At 36.4% G+C, this 12,531-nt stretch overlaps 1 protein-coding gene across 21 annotated transcripts in view; it reads right to left on the bottom strand.

Annotated features, from left to right (window-relative positions):
* The window catches only part of MYCBP2 (MYC binding protein 2), a 276,112-nt gene that overhangs the window by 85,461 nt on the left and 178,120 nt on the right, over positions 1-12,531 (bottom strand). For all 21 annotated transcript variants that reach the window (XM_089899231.1, XM_089899222.1, XM_089899228.1 and 18 more), the window contains 3 exons: positions 11,906-12,050; positions 7,196-7,411; positions 2,105-2,160 (listed from right to left, as the gene is read on the bottom strand). In XM_089899231.1, the coding sequence (XP_089755357.1) occupies positions 2,105-2,160; positions 7,196-7,411; positions 11,906-12,050 (417 nt within the window). The remainder of the gene's footprint in view (positions 1-2,104; positions 2,161-7,195; positions 7,412-11,905; positions 12,051-12,531) is intronic.

Genomic DNA, 12,531 nt, shown 5'->3' with positions numbered 1-12,531 from the left:
CACCCAGCAAAACAAAACACTCTTGCTCATTTCTCAGACTTTTTGATCCTCATGAAAATCATGATACCAGGGGTCAGTAACATTTTCTGTAATGGTATTTTAGTCTACTGCGCCAAGCAGTCTTTGTCACAACTTTTTAACTCTGTCACTGTAGTGTAAAAACAGCCACACGTGATACATAGGCTCATGAGCAAGGCTGTGCTCTAATATGACTTTACAAAGACACGCCTGGTTGGGTCTGCCGGCCAATCTTGGCAAACCCCTCTTCTGCTGGATAATCTATCCTGCTGCTGAAGCTGAAGAAACTTACATTCACTCTTGGATCTTCTCTTTCCTTCACCTCCCATTTCATTGTAGCAGCAGGCTGTTGGCTTTACCTTCTAAGTATATCCCGAATCCATCCACCCCCTCTTCACTTCCACCACTAAGGCCCTTCCACCGCTAGTCCAAGCCACCTTAGAGTCTCTAACTCACCTCTCTATTCCCGCTCTTGCTCCCCTGAAATTCACTCTCCAGAGAGAGCAGCCACAGTGATCTTTTTAAAACTATAAATCAGATTATATCACTCTCCTGCTAAAAGCCCTCCAAATAAATTTCTTACAAGAAAACTCAAACTTAACACAGCCTACCAGTCCCTATGTAATATGGCCATCGCCTGGTTCTCTGATCTCATCTTCCACCATTTTCTTTCCTGCTCACTATTCTCCAGCCCCACTTTCTGTTCCTCAAAGACATCAAGCTCCATCTAAGCCAGATTTTCTCTTCCCCAAATCTTTACACAACCAACTACCATCTAGCTCTCCACTCAAATAACGCCTCCTCAAACAGCCCTCCCCTGCCATCCAATACTTTGGTGACCTATCCCATCCCCATCACTCTCTATCAAATACCCTTATTTATTATTACTATGTAGTTTACTTATTTATAGTTTGTTTCTCCACAGAAATGTATCTGCCATGAGAACCAGCACCTTCTCTATCTTGTTCATGGAAATATCCCAGTGCCTTCCAGAGTAGATGCCTAATAGTATTTGCTGAAATAATAAATGCATTCACTTTGACAAGAGACTTTTAAAATTGAGTTTAAAATGCCCAATGCATAGAAAAACCTATTTGTAGGCAAATGGCCAATTTGTTCTTATTTAACATGCTATACCTACAGAGTCCATATTTAGTTTACAAAAATCATATGCTTCCACTGAATGGACATTTTGTAACTAAAACTAAGCCAGAGACAAAATGCTACTTCCCTATTCCTAGACAAAGATACATTCTCAAAACTTCGCTATTTGGACAGAACACTTTCTAGATTGTGCATTAAAACTCTACTTTGCATACGTACCAGAGTAAAGTCATAGTAACCTGTTAATTTCTAATAAGTCATTGATATATGATAAATACAAGTACTTATGCTGTTTCAGATTCACTTCAGAGCTTTTTCTAAATTCTATGGAGGTGGTCTGTCTAAAGTACAATCCATCTAATAAGTTTTTCCAAGCAACTGTTTTAAAAAGTACTTCTCCTAACAAGCAACTAAAATAGTAAGCCAAAAACTCTGTTTCAGAAAATCTGCTTCAGTCTGGAGTTAAAAGAATTACCCAGGGGCTTAAAAATAAAGGACTTCATAACTGAAAATACAAATACAACATATACTGAAATCGCTCTGCCACTCATTAGGTGAAGGAGAGAGGGAAACAAAAAGAGAAAAAACAAACTAACTAATGTTTTACAAGCCAATTTATATACTTTTAGCTACTAGTTATTTCTTTATTACCTTAGTATTATGTAACATATTGGCAGTACTATAGTTCAATATAAATACATTCTACCTGTGAATCTACACATTATAAAACCTGTTGTAAATCTCTACCAGGGGATATGGGGATATATGTATACATATAGCTGATTCACTTTGTTACAGAGCAGAAATTAACACAACATTGTAAAGCAATTACACTCCAATAAGGATGTTAAAAAAAATCTCTACCAGGAATTTTTAAATCCTATATTTATTTATAGAAAATAAGGTTGGAACGCAGGGTGATCTTAGTTATAAGCAGTTGGCAACACATGTTTTGGCTACGCTTTGAGAAAATGATCCTCACCTCTTAGGAGTTGGTGATGCAAAACGCAGTTCTTCAAATGAGTAATTTTCATAAACCTTTAAGAAAGAGATGAGCAAGAATCACAAAATCATTAGAAACATTCTTAACTAATGCACTGATAGAACATTCAATAAGTGGTGCTGAGACAACTGGTTATCCATACAGGAGAAAAAGAAAAAACTCAATTACCTACATCACACCATTTACAAAAATAAATTCTAGGTGTGTTAAAGACATAGATGTAACAAATAAAACATCAACAAATTCAGAAGAAGAAAAAGATAATATGTTTTGAGCACATTAAAATTTTAAATTTCTCCAAGACAATGACACTATAAAGAAATGGCAAAGTTAAGCCTTCACCTGGAAGAAGGGGATTCGTAATTCATTTAACCTTAACAGGATATGAATCCATAATATATACAGAACAAATCAATACAAAAGACAGAAACAACACAAAAGAAAAGTGAGTAAAGGCAAGTCACTGAAGAGGGAAATCTGAAAGGCCAATAAACATTTGAGAAGTTATTCAACTAGACTGCGGATCAATAAAATGCAAATTAAAACAACAAGATGATCCTATCCCAGTCATCAAGTTGTGCTGGTAAGAACCAAATGCTGGTAGGAACATGAAGTACCTAGCATTTTGATACGTTGCTCATGGGCATATAAATTTTGGCAATATTTAATATAGCTGAAGACAGGTATGTCCTACTATCCAGCAGTTCCACTTCTAGATATGTATCTTAGAAAAACTCTCGCTCATGTGCAAAAGGGGACATATACGAGGATGTTTATTTCAATACAATTTACAGTAGTGAAAAAAACTAGAAACAACCTAAATGCCCATCAGAAGAGGAATGAACAAATTATGGAACAGTAATACACTGGAATACTTCAAAGCAGATAAACTGAATGCACTACAGCTACATGACTAAACCTTAAAAACAATGTTGGACAAACACTGGCAAAGTGATGGGTGCATATGATACCATTTTTATAAACTTCTGAAAAATACACAAAATTCTAAATACTATATTCCTTATAGATTAATTTGTACTCAGTAAAATACAAAAAAATGTATCTGGGGAAGAAGAACCACTAATTACCTTCAGGACAGTGGTTACCTCTAGGGAAGGGATGGGAATGGGTCCAGGGAGAAGGGTTTACAGAGGGTTGCAATTGTACTGTTAACAATCTGTTTCGTAACAGAAATAACAAAAAGATCTGAAAAAGTTTGGTGAAATGTAAAGATAAAAATGGGTTATAGGTACATGAAACTTGTTGCATTATTTCCAATACTTTTATATTCCTGCAGCAATTCCAAATTAACCTTTCAAGGTTCAGGTAAAGTTCTCCAATTGTTCATTCATTTCTAACTACTACTATACTTACAGCAAAGAGAAGCACACCCACACCACTCACAAGCCCCCTTCCTTCGCCCCACCCTCGCTTTTTTCATGAAAGTGATTTAGAAATGACCTAGCTTCTGTCACCTACTAAAAAGTTCCAAGTGAGGAAAATGCAATTTCAGGGTAAGTCTAACAAGATTACAACGGTGTTAATAGCAGGAAAACTCAAGTTTCCAGATTCACAGTACAATGGGTTTTCTACTCCAACAATTTCCCTCAAATACATATTATTCTATTTAACAATGAAAGGATAGATCATATCTCACTTTTACATCCTCCACCATATTTAGTTCACTACTGGGTAGCACACGGTATCTGTGAATGGCTGATATAAGAGAATCCCCTTTCCTGGAACGTGAATTAATATCTCAAAGAGACAGTTTGGAAATGGTATTCTGTAACTGCCTTAACCTGGGCCTCTCAGAACATTCCTGAAATACTGAATTCAGTTCTGGTAACTAGATTTTCAAAAGAAATTACACAAACCTAAGTATGTTCATAGGAAACTAAAAGAATAATTAGGGAGGTAAGGAGTCCAGAAACTAAATCTCTTAAAAAAAAGTTGAAATGAATGAGAATATTTAGCTTCAAATTCTTTAATCGTGGACAACGCATCCAAAACTCTAGCTTTTCAGTTCCTTTATTTCTTCAACCTCAATAATCTCAACTTCAACTTTGTTTCAGCCACTCGTACCAAAAGTCACAGACCTGTGATGTTACTCAGAACTGTTCAATCTCTGATACCAATATAAAATGGCCTGCTCCATTCTCTGCCTCCATAACTCCTACCATATCTATTCTTAGATTTCTAGTCCTTCTCACCTCCTTAAATTTCTCTCTCTGAATCCACTTTTATTTTCCCTTCCAAACCAGCTGGGTTCCGCTGTCTTTTCTTTAACCACCATATGCTCAACTTCCTTCTCAGTCACTGCTCTTTTGTTGAACTATCTGGCACAAGGTCCATGCCGACTCAATCCAAATGATTATCTTATTCGAGTTCATAAGACTCACGCTGCACTGTTAACACAGGATCTTCAATTCAACTGATTCTCCAAGGATGTCTGATAAGTCTTTTCTGATCAGTTTCTCTCCGTTCTCTACAATGACTATTTCATTTTTTCCCTTTGTTTCAAAATCTTGACCCTAAGATTAATCACTCCCATCTCCAATCTAAAACATATAATTGCTATCATAAATAATTCTTTGCTGCACAACCTACAAATTTATTAGCAATTGTATTAATTCTTTTCTTCTCCCTCTCCTGGTACAGTGAAAGATGCAATACTCCTCCTATGTACAGCCAATCCCTCCACCTGAGCAACAGATACTATTATTATCTCTTGGAGTATCTACATTGTTCCCTTCTTCTCAATTGTCTCCTCTTCAGTATTAAAACATGTCTTTCTATATTCAGTCTCAGACTGTAAAGCCTTCACTCAATCCCATTTCCTCTGTTCCTTTTTATAACCAAACACCTTGAAAGACTTATCTACATTCGTTTTGTCTTTAGCTATCTTCACTTCTTCTTCATCTACAAATTAATCAACTGACTATGCCTCTAAAGCTGCTCCTGCCAAGATCACTGATCACTGCTAGATCCTTTTCAGGACTTCACTCTGCAGCCTAACATTGTTAACCCATCTTAAACAGCTTTCTGTGACTTTCAGGACATGGCATAAGGTAGTTGGGGGAAGTACGAAAATCAAATCTGGAATCAGACTCTCCGTCATTGTGTGCCCTTGGGCAAGTTATTCAACCTCTCTGTGCTTCAGTTTCCACATGTGTAACATGGGAATAAGAAATAGTCATTTATAGGGTTGTTATGAGGATGAAATGAGTTGCCATATGCAACATGGGGGGAAAAGTGGCAAAGGTAAGAGCTGGTGTCCTACTTTGTACTAGCCCTTTGGCTAGTATTCTTGCCAATGTTGTTTCCATTTTCATTTCTTTTTTTTTATTTATCTGTCTTGTAAATCAATATTTCTCAAAGTATAGCTTTTGAACCTGAATCATTCTGCATATTTGTTTTATACGTGAATTTTGGAACCTCTTTTCAGACCTACTGAATCTAAATCTTTGGATGGTGGGAAAATCTCCGTTTTAAATAAGTGCTCCACGGGGTTTCCCTGGCAGCGCAGTGGTTAAGAATCTGCCTGCCAATGCCGGGGACGTGGGTTCGAGCCCTGGTGTGGGAAGACCCCACATGCCGCGGAGCAACTAAGCCCGTGCACCACAACTACTGAGTCTGTGCTCTAGAGCCCACGAGTCACAACTACTGAGCCCACGTGCCACAACTACTGAAGCCCGCATGCCTAGAGCTCGTGCTCCGCAACAAGAGAAGCCACCGCAATGAGAAGCCCACGCATCACAATGAAGAGTAGCCCTGGCTCGCTGCAACTAGAGAAAGCCCGCGCGCAGCAATGAAGCAATTATTTATAAAAATAAATAAATAAATTTATTTTAAAAAGAAAAATAAATAAATAAGAGCTCCAGATGATTCTGATGTGGACAAATGTTTGAGAATCACTGATATTGATGTTCCTCAGGACCCGGTCCTGGAACTTCCCTCTCCTCTCGCCACGTTAGATAGAGATCATCTGTTTCCATAATTTCATGAGTAATACAAGTACTGATGATTCTCCAATTCTTTTCTTGAGGTAAGACTGTGATCACTTCAGGTTTGTAGTTCCAACTTCTTTTTATATATCCTCACATGGATATTTCAGAGATATCTAAAACTCATCACATCAAAAGCTGGACCTGTTATCTTCCTCAACCAAAATCTGCCCCTTCTCCAACATTATCAATCTCACTACTCAAGCTCAAAGTGTGAACTCCATTTTTTATTTCCTACCTTTCTCTTTACCCCATATCCATTAGCCACTAAGTCTTAATCTATCCTAAATATCTCTTGAATCTACCCTAATTGACAACTCTCTAGTCCAAGGGATCAGTATATCTCACCAGATTAAGGCAACAGTCTCCTAAAGAGACTTAAACCAAACCATGTCTCTTGATTATCCTCCCAACTACATTCTCCATATTCCACCATGATCTTTATAAAACACAAATCTAATCATGCCATTCCTCCAACTGAAAGCCTTCAATGGCTCACCACTGCTCTCTGAAAATAGCATAATTCCTATCTTCTATTTCAAGTAACAACCATCTTGATAATTTAGACTAACATTGCCTCTAAAGATAACTAAAAAAGCTGGACAAAAAAAATTTTTTTTTTAAATCTATCTAAAGGCACCAAAGAGGTAAAAAGCCTAAAGAAGTAAGAAACCCAAAGAGATGAGTCTGGCATTTGGAAGAACCCAAAGTTAAAGGGGACCTAGGTAACTCTGAATCCCTGAAGGGCTATGTCCTAGGAGTACTGGTAAATTGAAAATTGACAAGTACGCTTGTAGGAAATGAAATCCAGTTTCCAAACATCTCAATCTCTGATTGAATTAACTTGATCTACAACTGGAAACCTCTCTAGACTTCTGCCAAAAACAAATGAAAATACTCTTTGTAGGAAAAGAACATTATCCTTAAAAAAACATTGCAAGTTTGACATCTATCAACAACTCTCTAGACCTGTGATTTGTATCTGAGTTTGAATCACTGAAATGTCTGTTAAATGAATGAATGGTGAAAAAATAAAATTTTTCTGATAAGTAAAACAAATTACCTTCATCATTGTTATGGCAATATATCGAGCCTCCTTCACTATCATTGGTTCATATGAAACATCCAGCTTTGGTGATGCCAGCCCACCAAAAGTCATGTCAGTATTAGAAGGTACAGTTGTTATTGCAGGACTGCCAGGAATCCTTTGAGGTTTCTTTACTTGCTCTTGTTGTAAAGATGTTTTTTTCTGAGAAACAGGAACGGCTTTCACTTCCACCTAACCATGATATTATAAAAACCAAATGTTATTATTATATAACTGTCCGTAACACATCAAAAGAAGCAATTTACACAATTGTAAACTCACAATCCTATACATTTTGTTACCACTAGTCCCTCTTGGGCATTCCTTTCAAAGATTATTTAACATTGCCAGAATGATCAAGATGGTTCCACCTCAGTAGGAATCCTGAACAAAGTGTAAAAGAGAGGCCTTGTTTTTGGGAATAAATAATCAAAAATATCAAAACACAAAATAAAAACAAAGGCAGCCATTAATAAAGTCCAGGAAAGGATAGTCAAACGAATCTACATTCTTGCAGGGACTAACATTAAATTATTTTATCCGGTAATTCAGGTATAATTACTTGCCAGCAATCTTCACATATTTTAAAGCACTGATCTCAATTTTAGCCATACTGTTTTGCAGAAGAAAAAGTACTCCATTGATAGGTATCTTAGAAATTAACAGCTAATAAAACAAATCTTATACCTAAAACTTAAAGATGTTTATTTACTCTGCAAAAAGAGTACTATTAGATAGTTTTGTCACCAACACAAACTATTAGAGCTAAGCAACCTATCGATAATTAAACTTTCCAACTCAGCTTCTTCAACAATAATATGGGGATATCTTTTATCTATACTTTACTGTAGAGATGCAAAGAACAGACTTCCTAAGGCATTTTAAAACACTGAAAGTATAAATTGTCTCATAAACAATATTCAGAAATACTTTCCAGAAATTATAACAAAACATTTTATTGTTATTTATTTGTTTATGCATTGGCAAAATACACTCAATCCCTAGGCAACCACAAAGTTACAAACAATTTAAATACCACTTTAGCTCTTTATCATTCTGAGAGTCACCCAAAATTTCTTCTGTTCTTTTCAGACACTACTTTTGCGGTTGGCAAGAACAGGTAATTCAACATCAAGCTCTTCACAGAAATAGAAAGGATTGCATAAAAGAAAGTGACAATATTACTTAAGTAATTGAGAGAAATGTGGAATGTCTTTTATGTGTATTATTCTTATTAATGCCATTCTAGGGAGTCAGTAGTTTGAGACTCTCAGTGTCTATATATAAAGTTAAGTGTAGCTAGCAAATACATTCCATTAAATAACCACAATCTTTAGTTGCGGTTATGAGAAATCAGTATTTGGGTTGATATAATGCTCTGAAAATATTAAAAACCCATCTTACATTTAAAACACAGAAGTTTAAAGATAATGGTAAAATTCTTCAGCTCATATACATTGCCACCATTAAAAGCTTTAAACTTAAATGTAATAAAAAGGAAAAAAAAAGCAAACGCTTCCAAATTCTAAGACGTTTGATTTTAAATTATAGCCACTATTTTTATAAATACTATTTTGATTTAATCTTTCTTTAAACTATATTTACCCTAAGTAAATTAACAGCAGAAGTACATCTGCCTATGTTCTACAAACCTTGAAGTAAATCACTGAATAATTTCATACTCTAGGAGTACTGAGATATAAAATGATAACCATTCTGCTTTCTTTCATAAACTGTGCTTCTTTGTAAACTTTGTTATTCTTTTATTTCCGACACAAGTTTCTCTTTTCATTAAATAAGATTTCCTTGGAATAATCATTTTATAAGTTAAAAAAAAACCCAATAACACTTGCTGCTTTAAAAAGGATTCTGGATCTCACTGAAATATTACCTGCAAACCAACTTCTTTGTTCCAAATAATTGGTTATTACTACATAAGGATACTTCAATAGTTTTTGAGAAGTCTAAAATGCTCCTAAAACTTCATGTGCTATCAGGCTGAAAACAAAACAGATTGAACTAATTTTGTTTTCAGCTAATATGATAATGTGATATAATAAATTAAACATCAAGAGGTATGCAAATCACTTTTCCTAAATAGTATTTACTGGAGTTTCCTAGATACGGTTTCTAAATTAGACATAAATCTGATATGAACTTGAGCATAATGAGTAAGAGATTTAGGGCTTCTCGCCCTCAAGAAGCAAAATAGGTAGGAAAAAAAAAAAAAAAAAGAGGAAGTAAAGAAAGATCATGTGGCTAAAAAAAGAACCCAAAGGGCTTCCCTGGTGGCGCAGTGGTTGAGAGTCCGCCTGCCGATGCAGGGGGCATGGGTCCGTGCCCCGGTCTGGGAGGATCCCACATGCCGCGGAGCGGCTGGGCCCGTGAGCCATGGCTGCTGAGCCTGCGTGTCTGGAGCCTGTGCTCCGCAACGGGAGAGGCCACAACAGTGAGAGGACTGCGTACCACAAAAAAAAAAAGAACCCAAAGAGGAGAACAAAAGATAAAGCATAAAGTCTGACTCTGAAATGTAAGATGTAAACAACCCAGGTACTAGAATGGAGTAAGAGACAACAAAGCAAGGTGGAAACACAGGAAAATACAGCTGAAGATACACTATAGGCATAACAGTATGAACATTAAAAAGAAATGAAATGTTATGCCTACCTGGAAAATGGTAACTACAACATAGTCACATGAATAAGGAACTTACTGTGGGCTCAAAGACTGGATTTAACAACTCACTACATACACTTAAGTGAGAAATTCATCAGTGAATACACAAACCCCTCAATATATTAATGTATATTGTATTGTGATCAAAACTCTGTCCTTGAGTGGAGTGATTTTTTGTATCACTTTCAGAATTACTTTTTTCTCTGTTCAATTTTTTTCTTATCATCTGTGATGCTTTTTGCATTCTAAAGAGTAATTCTTAGCGGGCCTGAAATCACTTTGATGGGGTGTGATCTTCCTTTAAAAAGTAAGATATAAGGGAAAATATAAGAGTGCAGCATACTGTATGAATGTGTATTATGTATATTGTATGTAACTAAGAGTACATACTCTTCCACCCTATATATGTACGTTTGGGTCGTAATACAAATCCTTGCTGGGGGTCATGGCCAAAACTTTGAAAGCCACTGGTGAAGAGCCTGATTTTTGTTTAGTATCAGGGTCAAATACTTTTCCATACAGTTTTACTTACTGGTCTTAAGACATGTGAACTATATGTCTCTTGTCTTTTTTTCCTATGAGTCAAGTTAGAGGCTCCAGTGGCACTGTGCTTCTTCATGGTACAAATCAAGTAGTTGAAATAGTTCTGGGACTTCCCTGGTGGTGCAGTGGTTAAGAATCTGCCTGCCAATGCAGGGGACACGAGTTCGAGCCCTGGTCTGGGAAGATCCCACACGCTGCAGAGCAACTAAGCCCGTGTGCCACAACTACTGAAGCCCAAGCACTAGAGCCCGTGCTCTGAAACAAGAGAAACCACTGTGATGAGAAGCTCGTGCACTGCTGTGAAGAGTAGCCCCCGCTTGCTGCAACTAGAGAAAGCCCACGTGCAGCAACGAAGACCCAATGCAGCCATAAATAAATAAATTTATTTATTTATTTACTTATTATTATTTTTTTTTTTTGCGGTACATGGACCTCTCACCGCTGTGGCCTCTCCCGTTGCGGAGCACAGGCTCCGGACACGCAGGCCCAGCGGCCATGGCTCACGGGCCCAGCCGCTCCGTGGCATGTGGGATCCTCCCGGACCGGGGCACGAACCTGTGTCCCCTGCATCGGCAGGTGGACTCAACCACTACGCCACCAGGGAAGCCCAATTTATTTATTTTTAAAAATAAGAAGAAAAAAAGAAATGGTCCACATCAAAAAAGTCTTAAAAAAAAAAAAAGTAATATTGAGGTAAAATCAGCTGCTCTGCGAGTAAAAAAGATTTTGTGGCTTAATCAACTCTAAGTTCCAAACAACCAAATCACTTTGTAATACAACTTTGGGGGGCAGGGGCGGCTAGGGATTGCCTATACAAATTTTCGTTCAATATTGACTATTTTCAGAAATATAATAAAAGTTTAAAATAAGATATTTAATTAATAGATTATATCACAAAGGACTTAATATCATGCATTACAATATGCTCTGAAATGTCGTTATTAATTCATGTTTCAGGGAAAAGGTATCCAAAGAACTATATCCTTCAATATAGCACATGACTAGCTCCAATCCTCACTCTTTTACAATCCAAATTTATGTATAAGTATCAATATTATATTTTAAAGCTTGTTTCAACAGTACCAAATGCAAAATGTATTTGAGTCTTTTAAAAGATAGGTACAAAATTTTTAAATGTATTCTTTCATTGATTTATTCAGTCACTTATGTATTAATGGCCTTCCCTCTGTGTGCTTAGCACTCTTTGTACGGACACTTTCTTATCCTTCCTTGGAACCACCACAGCACCTAGCAAAATGTAAAAAAACAAACCAAAAAATAGATACCTTGGAAAGTTGAGTACTGATTAATATAAACAAGCCATTTAAACAATTTTTTGGCTTCCTTCATTACGTATATCTAAAGAGGGTACTGCATATGGTATCTAAGCACTTGCCATTTCTAAAATTTTATTAGTTACAACAGTCAGTACATAGTTGTCTACTAATACAATCCCAATATAATTACCTTCATGTTGGGAACGTGTACCACATCCCCATACTGGTCTTTTGTTTGAACAGTGATGGTGGTAGGCCAACCACAACGAATATCATCCTTATTCAGAATCAAAGATGTTTTCTGAGGATCAGCATAGGAATCTGGCTGAAGCCACCTAGCAGTAATGAAAAAAACAAGTAAACAAAAAACCAAACATTCATCAACATCTTCAATGATTAACATGAAACTAAGACAAATGAATAAAACTTGTATCAAACAAAACGCTAAAGTGGTATCTTCATTTCTGATTCAGTGATAATGACCACAAGTGTATACCTTGGAAATAGTTAATGACAAATTCATTAAAAAATATGCTGAAGCATATAAGATTTCTGATGATTACAAATAAAATATAAATAATTGTAAAATCAGGAAATTTGAAATTTTAACTATAGCTGATTTAAAATAAGCAAGAAAATGAATTTAGGTTGCATATACTTTGAAGTCCCAAATACACTCTTTAAGGGAGGTCTGCTGAATTTGCCAACCTGAAAACCTGGAAAAGAGCAGGGTGTCTGTCAAAGCAGGGACAGAAGTGACATTCTGCTTGCTGGAGAGCAAGCAGGTTAAAGATATGTTGTCTATCTTCTCTCTTT

This window comes from Delphinapterus leucas, chromosome 18 (assembly GCF_059928025.1).
Source record: "Delphinapterus leucas isolate spDelLeu-1000000601 "Yukka" chromosome 18, BTC_Dleu_Yukka2, whole genome shotgun sequence".
Lineage (NCBI taxonomy): Eukaryota > Metazoa > Chordata > Mammalia > Artiodactyla > Monodontidae > Delphinapterus > Delphinapterus leucas.
Note: the sequence above shows the minus strand (reverse complement) of the source record. Positions and strands in the feature narration are given on the sequence as shown.